Source organism: Manis javanica, chromosome 11 (assembly GCF_040802235.1).
Source record: "Manis javanica isolate MJ-LG chromosome 11, MJ_LKY, whole genome shotgun sequence".
In the NCBI taxonomy this organism is placed as follows: domain Eukaryota; kingdom Metazoa; phylum Chordata; class Mammalia; order Pholidota; family Manidae; genus Manis; species Manis javanica.
This window is the reverse complement of record NC_133166.1, coordinates 22330440-22351047: the sequence shown is the minus strand read 5'-3', so window position 1 is coordinate 22351047 and position 20608 is coordinate 22330440. Positions and strand designations below refer to the sequence as shown.

Genomic DNA, 20608 nt, shown 5'->3' with positions numbered 1-20608 from the left:
TGGACCTAACACTACTGAACTAGGCACTTAAAAATGGTGAAGATGGTGAACTTCAGGTTATGTATGTCTTACCACAATTAAAAATTTTAAATCAAAGTACTTCAGGAGAAAAAAAAAGAAAAAAAGTGAGGGAGGAGGGATAAAGTGAATATACCCAAATCTTGGTAACTGTTAGATTTGGGAGATGGGTACATGGCAAGTTTATTGTATTATTCTATTATTCTGTGTGTTTGAAATATTCTGTAATAAAAAGATCGTACACTTCCTTGACCTCACACCTCTTTCCAGCAACCATGGCCCTTCTCTGCCTCCCTCACAGCCAAACGCCTCCCAGGGGCTAACTATCCTGTTTTCACCTCTCACCCACGCCCCCAGGCCAGCTGGCTCCGGCCCCACCCTGTCACTGACTGGCTCTCCTCAGGCTGATGTGCTGGCCTGGTCCCTGTTCCCACCTCACCTGGGGGCGCAGCCGCCCTCCCCCTTGAGCACCCCCACTCCTGCGCCTCCACCTCCCTGGCCACTCCTGCTCTGTCTCTTTGCTGTTCCTCTTCACCCCTCTGGCCTCTAAATGATGGTGTGTGCAGGGCTTGGGGCTCAGTCCTCAGTCTGCAGGTTAATACGCCTCCCGTGCCTGCCGACTCCCAAACATATCCCCATCCTAGCCTCCGCTGCCTGTCAAGCATCTTCACCTGGGTGTTTGACTTACATCCAAAGCAGGTCTCTTCATTTCTACTCCTTGTTCTCTTTCATCCCACTAACCCTGACCTCCCCCAGTCTTTGCCCGTCTCAGTAATGTCTCCACAGTCTATCATTTGGTTCTTCGAGACAGAAGCCTGGGAGCCATCCTTCATCTTTCCTCTTGGCTCAACCCCTCATCCTTCAGCAAGTCTGTCATCTCAACTTCCCAAATATCCCAAGTTCACACATTTGTTTCCAACTCTTCTGCCACTCCCTTAACCCAGTACCTCCATATCCTGCCTGGGTGGCTCAGTAGCCTCCCGCTTGTCTGCCCACCTCCTCTCAGCCTTTCCAATATGCACATACATACACAGACCCCACATACACCCCGCATCCACAGCAATCTTTCAAAATCATAAGTTGGACCCATGTCACTTCCCTGCCTGAACCCATGGGGTCTTCCCATGACAGTGCCACACGCAGTATTGTGTGCCCACATTTCACACTGTCATAACTGTTACATACAGCATCACACATTCAACGTCAGGCTCAGAGTCCCACAGCATCACACACTGGTTTTCACGCACCTGACATCACTCCACGTTACACACTTGGCTGCACACTCAGCCTCATATGGTATGCTTGGGCCACACACACGGTTTCACAATTCAGTGTCAGACGCTTGAGCCACAAACTCAGGACCACAGCTGTTATCACCCAGTGTCATTCGTCCGTGTTTTGATCCTCACAGCCACACGCTTGGTATTACTCAGCATTATAATGTCAGACATTCAGTGTCACACTCAGTGGCTCCCCCATTCTCCTGACAGTATGCGATGATTGAGGTCACACACTCAGTAGAACAACACTGGCCCACAGTCAGTATCTCAGTGTCACCCCATCACCACCCGGGTCCCACAAGCTCCTCACTCCACCCTCACCCTGCTGGGCACAATCGCCAGAGCTGCTGCCCCATGTCAAGGCTGTTTCCTGTTGTTGTGCTCACAGTCCTCAGCCACTGCTTGTTCCTTCAAGGATTTCCTGTTGTCAGGGCCCTAGTCAGGCCTGCCCTAGCCTGGGATACACAGCCCAAAGCCCAAGAGGTGGCCAGCAGGAGTGCTGGGTCTCTCTCCTCTGCCTCATTCTGGATGGGCCTCTGGGATTTTCCCCTATTCAATCAGCCGGGATCCCCCGTGTGCCTGGCCTTATGCCAGCTCCCCTGAATGTGATGACCTCTGGGCCCTATCCCATTCCCGTGGTGCCCAGGCCTGTGCTTCTTGGGATGGGGGACCACTCTTGGGCAGCTTGGACGAAGCTGTCTACTCTGTCTGAACAGCTTGAGACAAGACCTTAGCTGGTCTCTGGGGCTCAGCCTGAAGCTTCCCAGAGCCAGAGAGGAGGGGCAGATGGTGGAAGGGGAGGACAAAGGGTTAGGGAGTTAGGGAGTTAGGGAAAGTTTTGCAGAGGAAAGCAGCTGAGGGTTGGGAAATCCATGGAAGAGGAAGAAAGGCAGCCCAGTGGGAGCACCAGACAGGAGCAAAGGCCTGGAGGCAGGAACCCAGAGCAGACAGGGCTGACAGACTGATGACAGGAACAGGAGGCAGGCAGGCTATGTTGTGGGATTTGGAGAAAAACAGGTCTGCTCCTATTAGCTTCCTCCTGTCACCCGGACCAGCCAGCGTTCACACTGAGCACCAAGCAGCAGCCTCGGGGCACGCCCTTCCTGACCCTGCCTTGGGGCCCCACAGATTGCCCCTCACAGCTGCTGAGCGCTCACCTCCTGCCCCAAGCCAGCCCGCAGGAAGGACATGCGGAGGCCAGCGCACGATCCCCACACGGTCTGAGATAAATATTTCCCGGGAAACGGAACTTGTTCTCCCTGTGTTTACAGCCAAGGACCAGACAAGGTGGTGGGGGAGGGGCCAGCCTGAGGAACTTTGTCCGGGGGCCCACAGCATCTAGCCTAGCCCTGCCTCAGACCTGTTGTGCGCCTCTGAGCCAGTCTCTGCCTCTTTCTGAGCCTCAGTCCAAGCCCTCAAGGGGCAGGACCTCCCTGGGCCTACCCCCTCTCAGCTTGTGTCTTCTCTGGGTGTTTGATGCCTTCCACTTCCGACTAGGCTTCTCTGAAGGCATGACCTGTATGTGCCCGTCTCCACGTTGTCCTTGGTCAGGCATGGGTGTGGACAGATGGATGAACAGACAGAGAGACAAGCTAGAGTGGCAGCTGAGACTGCGTCCCTGGCCTCAAGTCTCTACATGCCCTGGGCCTGTGCAGCCCGACAGGTGGGCAGACAGATGGCAGGGCCTCAGGGCCCCACGGATGCCAGATGCTGTGGCCATCTTGTTGGCAGCAGCTCCCTCAGGGCCGTGGGGCATCATCGGGGCCATGTGCTCCTGATGTGCAGAACCCAGGAGGAGGCTGACACACCTGCCAGTTAGGAGAACTCGCTCAAGAATTTTAAATGCAGACCTGGAAAGTGCTTCCTGCAGCCGCCCTTCTAGACTCACCCTGATGCTCCCTGACCAGTAATCTGGGTTCCACTGGAGTGTCAGGACTGGGGACGTCCTGCTTACATCCCATGCACAAGCTGCTCCTTCCGCACGCAAACCTTTCTCAACCCCACGGCAATCCTACCTCACAGGACCACCCTGGCTCCTGCCCCCGACTGTCGCTGTCCCACCATGCTGGGCCCATGTATTCACCACTGGCAGCCTCAGCCTCACCCCAGACTCTGAGACCAAGTGTTCCTCAGCCCAGGATCTGGGGGCAGATGTTTTGGAGCCAGGCTCTCAGCACTGAGCCTGCCTCCTACAGCGGCCTCTGAGCTCTGTTCAGGCCCTCCACATGCTCTTGCCCCGTCCTGTACTAGGCTTTGTGGCCCTCAGGTGGTTCTCTCAGAAGCCAACCACATGGACCTCTCTGACTCTCCAGCTGATCTCTGGCCTCATCAATCAGTGGCCTTGACCCTTTCCATCCTTCAAAGTTCCAAGGCTGCCTCCTCCAGGAAGTTCCCAAAACTTCCCCCAATCCAGCAACTATTCCCTTCTTAGAACTACTCCAGCCCTTTAACAGTCATTCTCATTCAATCAAGAAGCATTTATTGAGCACCTACTATATACCAGGCCTAAGCAGGACCCACATGAGCCCATGAGAAACAAATGAGATTCAGCCTTGGTTCCCACCCTCAAGTGTTTACAACTACAAGGAAAGGATATATAACCACATGGGGTAACAAGTTACCCACCGAGAGCTCGGGGAAGCTTGGAGGCTATGAGGGCCCAGGAAATAAGGGAGACTAACTTGACCCAATGTAGAGGGAACAGTCTGAGAGGACTTCACAGAGGAGGTGACATCTAATCTAGGGCTTGGAAAGGGGGTAGGTGCAGAAAAAGGGAAAGGTACTCCAGAGAGACAGGTTAGGGCAAGCAAGGGCAGGGAGTCCAGGGAGGGCCAGTATCCTGGGCAGTGAGCACTGCTATGCCTGGGGACAAGGAGTAGACATGAGGGGCTGGTAATGACATGCCAAGAGTGTGGCCGTTACTTATCCTATAGGCAGCAATAGAGGAGCCAGTGCTGGACAGCACACTGGGTGCCTAGTGTGGATGTCTGTGCCCTTGCCCACCAGCCTTGGCCTGGGCCCTGAGAGCCAGCTGGATTGGGGGAAGTCTTGGGAACTTCCTGGAGGAGGCAGCCTAGGAACTTTGAAGGATGGGAAGGGTCAAGGCCACTGACTGATGAGGCCAGAGATCAGCTGGAGAGTCAGAGAGGTCCATGTGGTCGGCTTCTGAGAGCCACCCATGCTGGACGCTGGCATAGAGTCCAGGGAGCCATCCCAGGTGCCTGCTCGGTGAGGATGAGTGCTGGCTGTCATGCTTCCAGTGCCAGGAGGACACGCTGTGCCCACACAACCCCTGCGAATGCCAACCCAGCCCTGCGGCTCACCCTGCCTCACACGGCCACAGCCCAGTCCTGCTCCCAGGATCTCAGCCTTGAGGGAAGCAGGGAGGGGGCCGACTCCCTCCAAGGACCTGCTGAGGGCAGGCCTGGTCCAGACACCTCACGCACATTGTATCCATATTTCTCCTAGCAGCTCTACTGCCATTAAGTCCAATGTGATGGAGCTTCTTATCCCCCTGTGGCAGGCAAGGAAACTGATGCTCAGGCTGTAAGTGACTGGTTCAAGGTCACACAGCTAGGACGTGGTGAAGCAGGTACTTGAACTCATGTCCTTCCCCGCCATGGTCTATCTACTAGGTGAGGCCATCTTGTCTCCCCAGCCTCCACCCTGACAGGGGAATCCTCATCAGTTCCCTTACCCCTCTTCTCTCTTTCCCTCTAGCTGTCCCCACAGTCTGAGAAACACCTTAGGGTCCTACTCTCTCAGTCCTGCCCTTTCTATATTGGAGAGTCCCCAAGGGAGGCAACCCCTCTCTCCCTGGCAGGGCTGAGTGTGGGCCTGGGCACTCAGGATGGGGAGCTAACTGAACCCAAAACATAGAGCAGGCTCTACTAAGAGGCCAGGCAGACCCCTGTCATCTTCAGGGTGGGTGTGGGGTTGGGGGACAGAACAGAGCTAAGAGCTGAGGGGCTCATAACCTAAGATCCTCCAGAGGAGGGAGGGGGCAGCAGCACAGAGTCCCAGGAAGGGCAGAGGGAGGACCAAGCGAAGGGAGCAACAGGGGCGGTCCAGGGAGGCCGCAGGGGCAGGAGGGGTGGAGCCTGGACTCGCTGGGAGCAGGGTTAAGGGCCTGGGCAAGGGCTGTGCGCAGAGGCACACACAACCAGCCTGGATCTGGCTGCTTCCTTCAGGGCCCAGCTCCCATCGCCCAGGAGGGTCTCAGCTTCCCCAGAGCCCTCTTCCCGAGCAGCTTCCTGGGAGGATGACAAATCCCTCTCTCCTGGCAGGTGGCAGCGACTGCTGAGACACTGCTGGCTCCCAGGAACACCATCTGTCCCAGCTCTGCGGGAAGCCCCCACCCTGTGGGGAATGCCATGGCCATAAATAAATTAATAATGACTTCCCAGCCACCTCCTTCCCCAGTTCCCCACTACAGGGGCATTCTCAGGGCTCAGCCCCACATCTCAGCAGGGAGCCCATGCTGAGCCCCCTGCACACCAGGCTCTGTAGGGGCGTCTTCTTTCCTGCCTTACCCAAGATGGGGTCGGGAGGTAATGAGGATTGAGCCCGAGATGCATCTGGGCTTCACTCTCAGCTCTGTCCCTGTTTAACTCATTATGTGACTCCCCTGGACCTCAGCTTCCCTGAATGAAAAGGAGGATAGTAACAGCCCCTGCTTCGAAGGCAGGTTGTGAGTATTAAAGGAAAGTGAATCTAAAGCTCAGGCACAGAGGAGAGGCCGACACAGCGGCAGCCTCCCTTCCTCTCAGCTAGGCCTGGGCAGGAGGGAAGGCTCACGCTGGTCTTGCTGTTCGGTCCGATTTCACCCAATGTTCAAGTCCACAGTCCACCCCATTTCCACTGCTCAAGGCCCCCCTGAGCACTGAAGATTCCTATGAGACACCCCAAAGGCCTGGTCAGGGGCTGGAGATGCCACCCCTCATCTCAGAGGAAATGCACTCACTGAGCCCTCATCAGGCACCCCTTCGAAGGAGGCCAGTGGGAGACTTGGAATGAAAAAGGCATGTCCTCAGGCTAAGGAGCTCAAGGTTCAGAGGGGAAGACACACAGAGTCACATAATGGAGTAAACAGGGAGCTAATGGTACAGACTGCAGAATGCCCCAGAGTCTGACTGCCAGGGCAGGAGAGCTCAGAGGAAGGGGCGTGAGGGCCAGGGAGGGCTTCCCAGAGGAGAGGAGGCTAGAGCTGAGCCCAGAAGGATTTGGGGAGCTGAAGGGGGAAGAGGCCAGGAGGAGCACTTATGGGGAGGCAGGAATGGAAGAAGGGGTGTAGCCTGGTGGGGCTGCAGAGGGAGCAGGGGGCTGGGTAGAACAAAGAATCTTTGAGCAGAAAAGTGACAAGTTCAGGTTTGCGTGTTAGAAAGATACGTCTGGCAGCCACATGGAGGAGGGGGCAACTGGAAGCAAGCAGTCACGGGCTGGGGCAGGGAGCAGGAGCGGAGAGCAGAGGAGTTCATGGACTACTCAGGTCAGAGAATTAACAGAGACTTGTTGGATGAGGGTGGGGAGAATGACAGAGGAGCCTCAAATGTTCCTCGGGTGACTTGGGAGAGCATGGGAGAGTCCTCAGTCGGAGGGAACCCAGAGCCAGAATAGGGTGGGGGAAGTGGTCTTGGTGTGGGGTGACCCTAGGCTGGAGGGGGTGGGGCTGAGATTCGGCTCCAGCCTCCCAGTCCTCCCAGGGGTGGGGGCAATGCTCAGACTGACCCCCAGCCTGTGCCCCCACCCCCCAAGCCCACCCACGCCTCCCTCCACTGAGCTCTCACCTCCAGTCTGGCATCTTTACTCCCTGCAGGCACTGGCTTCTGTGCAAGGAGGTCCCGGCTGGCTGCAGAGACAAGAAGGCCAGGGGGTGAGAGGCTAGCCAGGCCTTTTCCCTTCTCCCCAGCCTGCCCCTCCACCCAGCCTCCAGCAGCCCAGGGGCCCCATGTCCTCCACAGATGGCCTCCTCCAGGAAGTCTTGCCAGATTGCACCCTGCTCTTTTCCCACTCTCCCTTCTTGCTCCCTGTTTCCCATGGGCACCTCTGCCTCTGGCTTATTCTCTGCCCCTTAGCAGAGCTTTCTTTCAGCCTGGGAATCCTCAGGGGTGGAAACGGCCACATTTTTATCCCTTTTGAGGTCCCCTCCTCTTCTGCTTCTCTCCAGGGAACTTCACTACCTCTCTCTAAGCCTCAGTTTCCCCTTCTATAAAACGGGATTTGTAATGTCTGGCTCACACATCATTAGGCTAGGCTCCCAGCTGGGGTTGCTGTGAATCTGGACTGAATGTGTGTGAACCCCCAACCCCAGCCTGGTGCCCAGTCACCTGGGCTCCAGGAAGACCCCCCTGCCCCACATCCCACCAGCACCACTTTTATAGCTCCTTGAGCTCTGGCAGACACACTTCTTCCTCTGCTCACCTCTCCAGAAGCGCACCACCCAGGTGGTGCCCAGAAACCCCAGCCCCTTTGGGAGGCACTGCCCAGGGGCCAGCTGCCCCTCCCCACCCCCATCCAACAAGCGCACCCAGGCATTGGACAGGCGCAGGCGGCGGGATATTCTGAGCCTGGCTTGGTTCCAGTCAGCTGCTGGCCACTATGCCAGCCTGGTGCGGGTGCAGGGGCTGATTTGATTTGGCAGCTTCGGAAGCGAGTGGTGGGGACAGGGAGAGGGAAGGGGAAAGGGATGAGATACCCATTCCTGCTAGGAAATAAACAGCCTCGGGTGCCCAGCGAGCTGTGGGAAGGGCACAGTCTGGCATGGGGGAATCTGGGTGCCCTGCCTGGTGCCCCTTTTTCTCACCCAGGACCTGGATGCCTGCACCTGCTATGTGCATGCTTGTGGCATGGCTGTAACAGGGTGTCTAATTATCCCACATGTCCGTGTGTCCTATGGGGTCTCCCTGCTCAGCCATGTCCACAGCTGGGCCTGACTGCTGTCCCAGATGACTGGGTCTGTGTGCCGGGCAAGGGTGTAGATGTGGCCATTCTCCCAGGGTGACTGTGGCCACATGGCTGGGCCTCTAGGAGGGACTGACTGCAGCCCAGGGTGTGACAAGTTGGCCGTGTGCCTGACCCTACTGTCGGGCCTGGTATGCATTGGTTCCAGCCTGTTTGATGACCCTGCTAACCTAGCCATGTCCGGCGGAGGAAATGACAAGGGCCGAGATAAGTACCTGACCCCAGGGCCCATCCCTTTTGTCCACAGCCTGAGCCTTCTTTCCCAGCCAGCCTCTGCTGGTCCACCCACTGCGCTGCCTGAGAAGTGTCCTCTCCTCCCTGAGGGGAGGCAGTGCTAGTTTCACTCAGCCTCCAGCTGCCCTCAGGCCTCTCTACCACTCCCTGGAGAGGCTCCTGCCCTGTGCCCTCTGCTTCCTGTCACCGGCTTCAAGAACAGGAAGGTGAACGGGGTGAGGGGAGCCTCAGCTCGGCATTCGCAGCTCCTCCAGAATCCCACCGCAGCCTCCTGCCTCCCCTCCAGCCAGACAGTCCCGCTCACCCTGCCACAGGCCCCAGGTATCTGCACCACCTCTTAGGGTGCTTCTGGTACCCTGGGGACCCGGCCTCCACAGCTCGGGGAGAGAACTGTTGTTGGGGGTCAGGGGTTCTGATTCTCCGACCTCTACACTGAGAGGTCAAGGTGTGGGGTCAGACCAGGACCCTAGTCCTAAGGGACCCACAAGCCAGAGCTATGCCCCAGACACTAGCCAGGAGGTCAGGGAGGTCAGGGGGGTGGGGGTGGGGGGTTGGAGCCTTCATTGAGGAAGACACAGCGTCTCATCTGTCACTGCCTGCCCATTGTCCCACTGTCTTCTGGGGACATGGTTCTCCCCACCCAGAGACAGGAAGCTGAGCCCCTCCTGGAGACAGAAGGAGGGAACACTAAAGGAGGGGCCCCAGAGCTAGAGGGACACAGCCCTGCCCTTGGGGTCACACAGGACAAACCTAGGCTCAGGGAACTCAGTTATCACAAAGGCACTAGTGGGACTGAGGCAGTCTCCATAGAGGTCCTGGGGGATTTCCTGGGGGAGGGGTGTGGGGCCTCACAGGAAGAGGACACTAGGTTCCAGGACAGCCTCCAAGCATGCAATACAGGTTTTGACCCGGGCGCTGCATGTACTCACGCATGTACCTGCATAGGCCTGTGCGTGTGTGCGTGCATGGGTGCACATCCCAATCACGGAGTCCTGAGCTCTGGCCTATGTCCCGGGGCAGGGTCTCCCCGAGGTCAGGGCCAGCCAGGCAGCAAGCATGGTGATGGAGAAGAGAATGGTCTGGGCAAAGGAGGGGAAAGGAGCACAGGTCGGGGCTGAGGAGAGAAGCCTGTCGGGTTGGTCCTAACACAGTCAGTCCTCAAACACTGGCTGTCTGATGGCAGAACAGAGCACTTCTGTGACTCAGGCTCTGCCACAACCACAACCTTCTGGGCCACTCTGGACAGGCCTGTCCCCTCTCTGAGCTACTCTCCTTATCTGAAGAATAATAGGGCTGGATTGGATGATCTGCTAAAAGTCCTTCCAAGTCTAACAATCTTTTGTGAGAGATTCACACAGCCAGCCAGAGATGGAGACTTGCTGGAATTCAGGGGGCAGGGGCGAGGGGAAGCAGAGAGAGTGAGGGATGGGTTAGCAAGAAGAAACGAATGGCTGTATGAAGAGAAAGGAGAACCCCAGGGAGGCCACTGTGGGAGGGGCAGGTGCCCGAGACCCTGCCCTCAGGGCCAAGGCAGGATGTGGCAGATGATGGAGCCTTGGGGATGCCAGGAGTGGCTGGCGAGAGGAGAAAGATGGGTGCCCCCCTGACCTGAGTCCTGTGCCCATTCTTGCTCCCCAGGTGTTCCAGGGGAAGGGGGAGAGCTGCAGGCAATGAGAAGTCCCCAGGCCTGGGGCAATCAGGAAGCAGGGTTTCATGCTCTGTGACCTGGGCCAGCTCCCTGGCTCAGTCACCAGCTCTGTGAACCCACTAGACTGGCAGCAGTACTGGCCTGCTGAGCGACCCGCCCTAGCAGGCTCTCCAGAGGACTGAGGTCCTTCTCTCCTGCCTGAATGTTCCCTCCTCAACCCTGGTGTAGTGCTGAGGCATGTGCATAACCCAGGAGGCAGCAAGCATCTGGACAAATGGGCTGGCCGTGTGCCAGGGTAGGCCACGGGCCTCTGTCACAGGGGAACACCCACTGGTCACCAGCTCTCGAGGCCCCCTGGCCTGGGATTTTCCCCCTTCCATAGGCCCTTCTCACAACCACCACCCCAGGCCCAAGCAGGGCCCTCCCTCCTTGGCCTGTACTCAACGGGTGCTGACGGGTCACCAGCCGATGCCTACACTTCCCTCTGGCTGCCCTGGCTTCTGCCCTAGTCGGAGGCACTTCGTACTTGGGGCCCTCACAGGCAGGAGCTGGTGTGTTTCCGTGGATGTGTCCAGGAAGTGTTCATGTCCTGTTTTCCCCTCAGGCCGGGGCTGCCAGGAGAGAAGGCGGTGAGCAGCCCTCTCCTTCCTCCACTGCTGACTTTTCTGCCCAGAGACTTTAGGGGCTGGGAGGAAAGGGCACTCCTTTCTCTGCCATAGTCTGAAATGGTTGAGAGGCAGGGGGATGAAGGAAATGACCCTTTACCCTGCAAGCTGAGGGAGTCACAGATCTCACACACATACACATTCTGTTGTGGCAGGAGAAACAGCTCACGTGACCGAGGTTGAGAGTGTCTTGTTCCCCTAATGCCAGCCCAGCCCCTCCTCCCCTCCTTCACTGGGGTGGGGGCCACCTGCCATCCTGAGCTGTCTCCATTGCTTCTTGTTATGTTTTTAATAACTGAACATCGACATTAACAAGGCAGGTGGTTGCAGCTCTTCCCAGCAGCCCCATTTAGAATCATTGAATCATCAAATCATCATATCCTAGAATCCTGGATTCACAGAACGTCTGCATCTTGCACTCCTGAAGTCTCAGCAACTTAAAACCACAGAATGTCAGAATTACACAACCATGCATCCATACAGCCCTGGCTGGGAGCTCAGAGCCTGGCAAGGCTAGAACCCCACAAACCCACAAAGCGGGATTCTCAGAGACACATGTCTCCAGAGCTAGTGCTCATGCACTCCTTGTAGATATTGACCCCAACTTCCTCCTTTTATAGGTGAGAAAATAAAGCCCAGAAAATTGCCTTGTGCAAGATCAAGAGAGCAGAAGCCAGGCAATGCCCACCTCTGAGATTGCAAGATGGAACCTCAACATTTCAGTGTTCGAGGAACGGCTCAAGTCTTACATTATGAAACGTTGGTATTTTTGGCAGGATGCTGCTGTTCTATCCACTTTGCTCACGTCCCCTCGCTGCCTCCTGGCCCTCCGCACTCTTCCTGGGCACCTCATCTCTCAGCCCTTCTTACCCTCAGCTCCTGTGATTCCTCTCCTTTCCCCCTCCCCTGGTTCTGTACTTAGGCCCCCAAATAAAGGCAACCATAGACGGAGGAGTTCCAGGGGAAAACTCCCTCAGGGTGGGGGACAGGAAAAGCAAAATGCCTGCCACCTGAAGTCACCAGCCAGGGGCAGGCTCCCCAAAGAAGGTGCCCTGAACACAAGCCCAGAAGGTCCTGGAGCCCCCAGGGGTCCGGCCAGACCAGGGGCAGCAGCTTCCAGGAAGCTGGATCTGCAGTGGAGGCGAGCAGTTTAGGCTTACAACTGATATTAGAATCATCATGTATGTTTAACATTTTCATAAATTAAAATTTTAACTCATTTTAGAGTGTACTGATACATTTTTGGATCTGAATTTTATTAAATATTACATTTTACAGATTGTTTTAATTTTTGAATTCTGAACTCTCTTAGCCCAAGGCAGATCTCCAATCCCCACGCTACAGAGGATGCCATAGCCCAGGTGAGTGGAGTCCAGGGCTATGCAGCCTCAAAGCTCCTGATCTGGGAGGCCTCCCTGAGACCTTTTGGCCTAGGCATTTGCCCTCAAACCCTGTCTTCCCTCATGTGCCCACCCAGATGCCTGGGGCAGCATTTGATCTCCCTTATCTCCGTAGCTGCCCTCCCCACTCTCCCACCACTGGCCAATCTTTCCCCTTCCCTCCATCCTTCACACTTCCTTATCCTGTGTCACCATTCCTTGTCTGGACCACACTGCCTAGCCTTCTCCCCGCTGCTATGCACTCTCCACCCGTGGCCCAGGGGCTCCCCAAATATGCAGGTCTGAGCAGCCCCTGCCCAGCTTTCAACTCTTCCCCTAGTGCTGGATTCCCTCCAGAAAAAGCCCAAATTACTTGACTTGACATGGCTTTTAAGTCCTGCATAATTTAGCCCCTGCCAGCCTCGCCCTTCCCCCAAGGCACCCAGACTCAGCTGCCGAGGCAGCTCGGGATCCAGGGCCTCCAAGGGCAGAAGCGGAAGGGTGCTCTCCTCCCTCTGCTTGTCACTAGCAAGCCTTCACATTCACCATTCTCTCCTCTCCGTCCACAGATTTCTCCTGGCCATCCCTTAGGTCTCATTTTAGATGTTTCCTTTTGGAAGCTCCCTGTCTTGCCCCTCCCCTCCACTCAAGGCAGAATTAGGGGGCCCTGCTCTGTCCCACCATGGCCCCCAAACTTCTCTCCAGCATTGCCCTCCCCACGCAATCTACCGGTACCAACCTTTGTCTGTGCACCCCACATCCCCCGCCCACCATGGGCCCTGGTACTTAGCACTAGCTACCTGCCACTGGGCAGAGGCACTGTTGCTCGGACTTGGCATAATGTGTGGCAGAACTTGAAGGCCCACTCTGTGCTCATATCTAGCTACCCTCTCTGGTGGGCACTCAGTAGGTACTCACTAAATGTCCATCTATGAAGGCCTGGCAGTACATGGTGTATGGCATGGACAGGCACGGCTGGGGTGCTCAGAGGAAGTGAGAGTCCCTGTTGGGCTGGGGACTTCCTGGAAGAGGCATCTGGGAGGATCCTACATGTATCAGTCCTAAGACAGCAATTGAGGAAAAGCCACAAAAAGTCCCCAGCCCCGCCTTAGTGCCATCAGAACAAACTGTCTGAATGGGACCAGAATCTGTAATAAGGGAGATTCAGTGTCCAGGGCCCAGGACAGGGCCCCTGGAGGGGCTGGCAGTGCATTCAGGGAAGGCTTCCTAGAGGAGTCTGGTTTGTGTGGGGCAAGGAAGAAGGTGAAGATGAATCAGGTTGGAGAAAGTGGTGAAGACAAAGATGTGGGACAGAAAGCTCTGTGCCCTCCTGTCCTCTACCCCTGAGAGGAAAGGGAGGTGGGAGGTGGGTGGGCAGGGGGAGCGCCGAAGGCCCAGCAGAAAGGAGATAACATCAGTGCTGACACCATGGTCAGGGCGGGTATGGACGGCTAAGGCTGGCAGGGAGCAGGTCCCCAGCTGTGGCTGGGAAACGTTTCCTGTCTCCTTGCCACGGGGGTCATTAATAATCATTTACCCGCCACAGGCAGCACAGAGGCCAGCCAGGGAGCAGCATGGTACTGGGGCTGGAGTCCAGCCTGGTGGCCAGTAGAGCTGTATTCTGGGACCAACCCTGCCATCATGCTGTGAAACCTAGATGAACCACCTCTCTGGTCTCTGGCAACTTTGGTGAAAGGAGGGTCTAAAGTCTCCTTCCTGCTCTGGGCCTCAGTTTCCGCAGATTGCCAAGCTGGGCTGTCCACCATACAGTGAGTTATGGACATCTGATGATCCATATCAGCACCTGGACCATGCTGAGCCCAGCTCAAGACTCATGGAATGGACAGACCCAGTCCAGCCTCTGAAGAGCTTGCATTTCTTTAGAGCCAGACCCTCACACCATGGGATACACACCTGGAGCCTCACAGAATCAGGCACACATCAGGCTGAGGAAATGGAAAGGAGGATCACCCGCCCAAGGCCTGGGGGGCCAACAATGTGACTGTGTGCTGGGCTGGGAAGACAGGGTGGTCTCTCAGACACAGAAGGTGGGAGGCCTGTGAAGCCTGTTCAATCACCGCTCTGACCCGAGCCCTTCAACTGTGCCTGCCTCGTGCATAGCAGTGTTCAATATATGGTTTTCGACAACCAAATGAGTTAATCTGTTAAACATGACATTTGTGAAAGGAGCTGGAATATGGAAAGAGTTGCCTAAAAGATGATGATGGCGATACAGTGATTTCAGCCAAAGATGATGGGAGGGAAAAGGTGACATGAAAGCTTGAGAAGGCTGGAGGCCCATGGATGGTCATGCAAAGCCAGACAGACTACTTGGAAATGATCAGATGCCTTCAAGAAATCTTTTTATTTCAACTGGACCAGAATCTTCCTCAGCCCCAGGCCATATTTCTCTGCACATCCAATATCCCCTTCAAGGCCCAGCTCAAGCCCACTCACTTCAGAGAACCTTCTGGAATGTCATGCTGAGGCATTGACCCCCAACCCCTTCCCCTGACTGACTCTGATAGTTTCTGTGCCTTCCAACTGTAAGGAGTGCTGACCTTACATGCTTTCAAATACCTGTTGGCAGACCGCCTAATAAAGTTTCCCCATAGCTTCCTCTGGAGGTTATGACCTGGAATGTCCTATTGACTGGGATCTCCCCCATCAGACCAGAGGGTCCCCAGAATTGTGACCAGGCCTTCTTTTTCAGATAAGGGTCTCTGTGAGGACGGGACTATTCCTCCCATCAGATATGGGGGTCAATAAAAGTGGACATAGACTGAGGTCTCCTTGGCTGTTTCCAGTCCAGGGACCCTTTCAGGAGGTCACAGAGTGGGGAAGAGGACAGGACAGCATGCAGAAGGGGGTGCTTGGCTGTTTAGCACCCTGGGGATGACATGAGCCAGGAGGAGCACTGGGCCACCCACAGGACTGAGGCCTCATGATTGGCAAACTCGCCCAACTCCAAGCCCGGCCCAAACTGCTCTTGTGCCAAGGAGGTACCTCCGGGGATACCCTCCAGGCCTCACTGACGGTGCTTGGACATCTGCCTCTGCAGAGCACTGTGAGGTGGTAGTAAACACAGTGACCCTGTGACACGTGCATCCTTTCCCCACCCGCCTCCAAAATCCCGGCCCAAAACATGAGACAGGCTAAGAGGAAAAGAACAAAGGTTCTCAGACCACGACATCACTGCCGCCTGCCTGTCCAGCGCCTGCTTAGCCGGAAACCCAAAACAAAGGCCTTGGTCAAAGTGAGGGGGATGAAGGGCAAAGGGCAGAGGCAGCCTGGCTTGGGGGGCCACACAAGAACGTCACTGGGCATCTCTGGGGACCTAACTGGGAGGGAAGCAAGGACAGGATGGCAACCAGGCCCACCCTGCACACACACATGTCACTTCACAAACATTTATGGGACACCTGCTGTACTCCACACACCCAAAACATCACATACTGCTTCCTCACCCATACACCTTATGCACACACTCCCTTACCCCCTGCAGCACCTTCCACAGCCCTCAGCACTGCCACCCCCCAACCCTTAGCTCACTGGGCACCCCTAACACACTCTCTATCACACACATAAACAGCTCACATGGAGAAAAGATCACACAGTCCACATGTCACACCAAAAGTCACACAGCTCATACACCCACACTTCACACCACGCTCAAACTCAACCTCCCCCATGCACCTCACACACCCTCCCCAACCACATCCACAGACACACACATCCAATTAAATTCAACACACATGCTACCCAGACATAGGGATAAATCCTGCATAGAGAATGTGCACACCTAGTGTCACACCAAAATACCGCACATCTGTAGGCACATACAGCCCCTCAGCATGTACACAGGGGGCATAACACACACACACACACACACACACACACACACACACACACACACACACACAACCAGCTCCCCAGCTCCCTCCCTTGAACTCCTTGGCTGTTGCCCTCTTTCCTACCCAGAGCTATACAAACAGCCACCACACAGACACATGAAACTCAAACACCAACACTCAGACCCTAATGTATTTCCCAAGCAGACCCAGGATGTACGACAGTGACTCTAAGCCAGTCATCTAGGTGGCAAACCCACTGGGCACACACAGCTGCCCCACTCCCACCCACATCTGCCAAGACATGCAATGAAAGCTTTCATCAGCCCCTTCAGTGGGTCTTTCTGGCTACACACACAGCCGATAACATATACAACCATACACACAATCCCCCATGCAAACTGCCCCAATGACAACTCTGCCCCACAATGCCAGACACACCACCACAGACATACAAGTCCCCCTGCAAAAACAGTCATACATAGAGCTACCACTTCACACCCACAACACAGCCTCACTAGCCATACAAGGCATGCAACGCCACACACTCATAATCCTCACACTCACCATAAACCCCTGTAAATCTCCCCCAAATAACCCCAGTCGTGATGAGCCCACCACACATGATCAGACACAGGCATAACCAGCACATGAAGTCCAGCCCATCCTACACACATGCACCCAGCTTCACGCAGCTGTGGACACCTCCCACCATGGGTAACTGACCCCAGATTGCAGGCCACTCCTCCCCTCCCCAGTCTGGTCAGACCAGACAGCAGGGTCAGGCTAGACAGCAGGGATGAGGAGCATGTAAGTTACAAACCCCAGTACCCTGCTGCACAATCCCTACCCGCCTTAGGTTCCTGGGCACTACGCAAGAGCTGTGCTCTCCATGTTTAGTCCCTTCCACCAGCGCCCAGACCATACCATGCCCAACAACATGGGGAAAGGTGGAGGCCCTGCAGACACTAGCCTGGCGCTCTGAGCTTGCCCCCTCCTCACCCAGCAGCAGAGGCAGATAGAAGGGGAAGGGATGACCACAGGAAGACACTCTAGGACAAAGATAAAGACCTGGAAAAATTGAGGGGAGTGATGGACATTCAAGAGAGGTAGGCATGCAAGCAAAAGAGAACAAATGGGAGAAACAGGCAGAGAGAGAAAATGCACAGAAAGACTCAGAGAAGCCAGAGAATAAAGCGGGACCACCACCACACCTGGAGAGAAACAAGAGGAGAGGGTGAAACCAGCCGGCAAAGACTAGAGGACCTCCAATACAGGAGGGAGGGCAAGGGGAAACAGGGTGGGGGGTCTGCAGAGGAGGAGAGAGAAGCCATGGTGGAAAGAGGCTTTTGAACTCTGGGGTAGGGTCCTGATTGAGGACTGAAGTCCAGATGTTTGCATGGGAATCTGTCAGGGCCACAGATGAGGCTGTGGAACAGAGTTCAGGTCCTGGGCTGAGACCCCAGCTCTGAGTGGGTCGTGGCAGACAGATGGGGGTTCAGATGTGCTGGGTATGCCTGGCGTCTGATGTATATGCAGCAGGGGTTCACAGGGTTAGGCAGGGGTTTTCCCCTAATCTGGGAGGCAAGGGGTTCCAGGCTTGACAGAGCTCTCCGCGTGGACTGGGGTCCCACTGTGGATTGGGAGTTCAGTTGGTGGGGTGGAGCCTGGTATCCAAAAGGGGTTCAGAGTCTGGGGTGAGGTCTGGAGATTCAAGGGATCTGGGTATAGGTTGCAGTCACAACTCAGGGAGTAGGATTCAGAACTAGAGAAGGGGTCCCCAGCCCGAGGAGGGTTAAGGGCAGGTGGACCATGGAGCCGGCCGGACGCTCGCCCGACACCCGGCTCTCCTCGTGCCCAGCTCAGGGGCCCCCCTACCTGCAGGCTGTCGGCGCATGGCTGCGGCGGCGGCTCGTCCGGCTTCAGGAAGACCTGCTGGCCCCGCCTGAGGAATTGGACAACAGCAATGAGGATGTGGTGCAGCACCAGGACCATGCTCGCAGCCGCCTGCCCGCCCGCCGGCCCGGCAGCCGCTCCCGGTCAGCGCGTCCGCGACAGCTTCGTCGGGTCCGCGCGAGTGTCCGCCCGGCCCCGCCCCGCCCCGCCCCCCACCCGCCCCCGCCGCCCCGCCTACCTCCCCGCAACCGCGGACGGCACCCCTCGGCTCCTCGCATCTCCGGACCCCACCGGAGTCCCCAACAGCTCTCACCTCCCTCATCTCTCCGCTTTCAAGGTTCTTGCAGCTGGTCCGCTATTAGGATCCCCCGCCAGGCAGCTGGCTCTCAGCCTTCGCTCCCCTCCTCCTGCCCCTTCGCCACTCCTGTCACTACCTCTCGGGGGTCCCTTCTCAGAGACCCTCTCCCGACTGATCACCTGCGGATCCCCATTACTGCCCCCGGCACTGAAAAAGTCCTGAAGCCAGGTCAGAGACCCAAGGCAGGGACCAGAGCGGCGGAGGAGGTTGGTGGGGTGAGGCGGGATGGAGCGGGGGGGACGTAGGGGAAAGGGGCCGCCGGCAGATACAAGAAGCCCTGGGCTTGCTCGTCTTCCAGGGAGAAGGAGGAAGTCGGAGAGAATTTGAGAGGCCGCTCGGAGACGGACAGGCCCTGGGAGCAGCAGCAAATCTGAGGGAGGCACGTGCGCACAGGCACAAGAGCGCACACAGGCGCACCACTCCTGAGTCGGGGGTATGGGTACCGCGCCCCCAGCCCCTGGCACGCAGGTCTGCGCTGGTGTCCCTAGGAGCCGGAGAGGGTGCAGGTCCCAGGGCCACATAGTCCACAGTTCTGCGGTGGGACCCGCGCGTCCGGAGCGCAGTTCTCCGCAGAGCAGCCTCTGTGCTCAGGCGCCCGCGGCAACCGTGACGCTCCTGCGCCCCCTGCTGTCCCATTGCGGCGGCGCAGCCCGGCCCTGTTTGCCGTCGGCCTGGGGGAGGGTCGGGGGAGAGTCGGGGGAGAGCGGAGAAGGGAGTGTCACCTGGGCCATTTCCCTGCCTGGACCCACCCGGTTCCTCCTTCGCTTGGGATTAGATCAGCTAAGGCTGTAGGATGTGTCTGGACTGGAGGGTGCGCTTAGGTCTTGCCTGGCCTTTGCCAGCGACTTGCTGCATGACCTTGATCAGATCCCCTTCCCAGCTTCAGGGCCTCAGTTTCCCCATCTCTTTCACAAGGCTGCCAGGATAATCAGCCCCGATAATGAAGGGAAGGCAGCCAGAGTCCCCTGACAGCCCTTGCTGTGGCATGACCTGAATCCTTCCCGCTGCACTGCAGGCTCCTCTCTCTGCAACTACCCCCACCCTACACACACACGCACACACGCACACACGCACGCACGCATGCACGCGCCTCCTGGAGGGTGACTCAGTGAGCCCCCAGCCTCCCCACCTCCCCACAAGGATTGGGCTGATTCATCTGGACCCTTTCTCCCTGGGGAGTGATTTCCTCAATGTTGAGTCACTGGACACGGTCCAGGCACCTGGCACCCAGGCTAGGCAGAGCCCTGGCTGTGCCACTAGCTCAGGGGAAGGACCTCCACGCCAGGATTTCTCCCACCGCTCTTTCTGAAGCCCAGCTTTGGACATGCTGCTTCCCCTGCTCAGACCCCTTCAGTGACTCCATACCACCAGCACAATAAAGCCCAAACTCTCAGCCTGACATGGCAGACTCTCTGTAACTTAGCTCTGACTTGTTTTTCCAGCTTTGACCTTCTTGCCACCATTCCTTAAAGTTATACTTCCTGCTCTACTAAGACGGGTAATTGACTCATTCTCACCTCCAGGCCTTTCCCCATGCCTCCCCACCCCCAGTGCCCTCCAGATCCTGTCAGCCTGCTTGTTATTCAGGGACCAGTTGGAGGCCCACCCCCTCTAGAAGGCCTTCCCTGGATGCTACCTTAATCCTCTCAGGCCCCGCTTCTTGCATCTTTTCTAGGGGCCTGGGGAAGGGTGGGAAGCTTCTCTGTCACTAAGTGATCCAGGCCAAGTCAATGTATTTTATTGCATCTTCAAATTAGAGGCAGTATGTCTTACTTATTAACACTGCCAACAATATCACATGGGTTAAGAAATGTAAAGGTTCTGGCCCAGAAAAATGACTCCTTTCCCTTTTTTTTGGCCTCAGTTTCTTGCTCTGTAAAGGGGGTGACCAATGTAAGGGCTATTGTAAGGACTGAATCTGAGTCCAGTTCACAAATATCTTGGTAAATCCTGAGCTCTGGATAGCCTTCGTGGACCCAGGTACCCAGGAGATATCCAGCCACCATCTCTTGGGCACCCAGCTCTTCGCAGGACGGCCAGAGCACTCACCTCCTGAGAAGTTATTTCTTAAATTTTACTTGGTCTCTCGTACTGCAGCTCAGTAGTTGGGGGCCCAGGTACATGCTCATGTCTCCCTCAACTCAGATTCGTTCTGTGTCAATCCTTCAGATTCAAGCATTCCTCAGAGGGTCTGAGTTTAACTCTGCTATAGACTTGTGTGTTTCTGGGCAGGCCATTGGACCTCATTTTCCCCACCTGTGAAATATTATTACACTAGATAAGTTTCAATAAGCAAACTTCTTTCTTTTGATGCTCGGC

At 56.3% G+C, this 20608-nt stretch overlaps 1 protein-coding gene and 1 long non-coding RNA gene across 7 annotated transcripts in view; one reads left to right on the top strand and one right to left on the bottom strand.

The window, feature by feature from the left end:
* PDE2A (phosphodiesterase 2A) overlaps nucleotides 1-20608 on the bottom strand; it is an 87448-nt gene that overhangs the window by 42626 nt on the left and 24214 nt on the right. For 2 of the 5 annotated variants that reach the window (XM_073216033.1, XM_073216036.1), the window contains exons 1-3: nucleotides 18245-18374; nucleotides 17914-17980; nucleotides 7085-7146 (exon numbers count right to left, since the gene is read on the bottom strand). In XM_073216033.1, the coding sequence (XP_073072134.1) occupies nucleotides 7085-7146; nucleotides 17914-17980; nucleotides 18245-18253 (138 nt within the window). In that variant the 5' untranslated portion in view covers nucleotides 18254-18374. Of the gene's footprint in view, nucleotides 1-7084; nucleotides 7147-17913; nucleotides 18046-18244; nucleotides 18375-20608 lie in introns of those variants that run through there. The other 3 variants (XM_073216037.1, XM_073216034.1, XM_073216035.1) reach the window with 3 other exon arrangements.
* Nucleotides 17953-18791, top strand: LOC118973882 (uncharacterized). Of its 2 annotated transcripts, none has more exons than XR_012122582.1 (3): nucleotides 17953-18074; nucleotides 18269-18495; nucleotides 18588-18791. It is a non-coding gene; the product is annotated as an uncharacterized lncRNA (long non-coding RNA). The 2 variants fall into 2 exon arrangements; XR_012122583.1 differs by having other exon boundaries at nucleotides 17966-18102.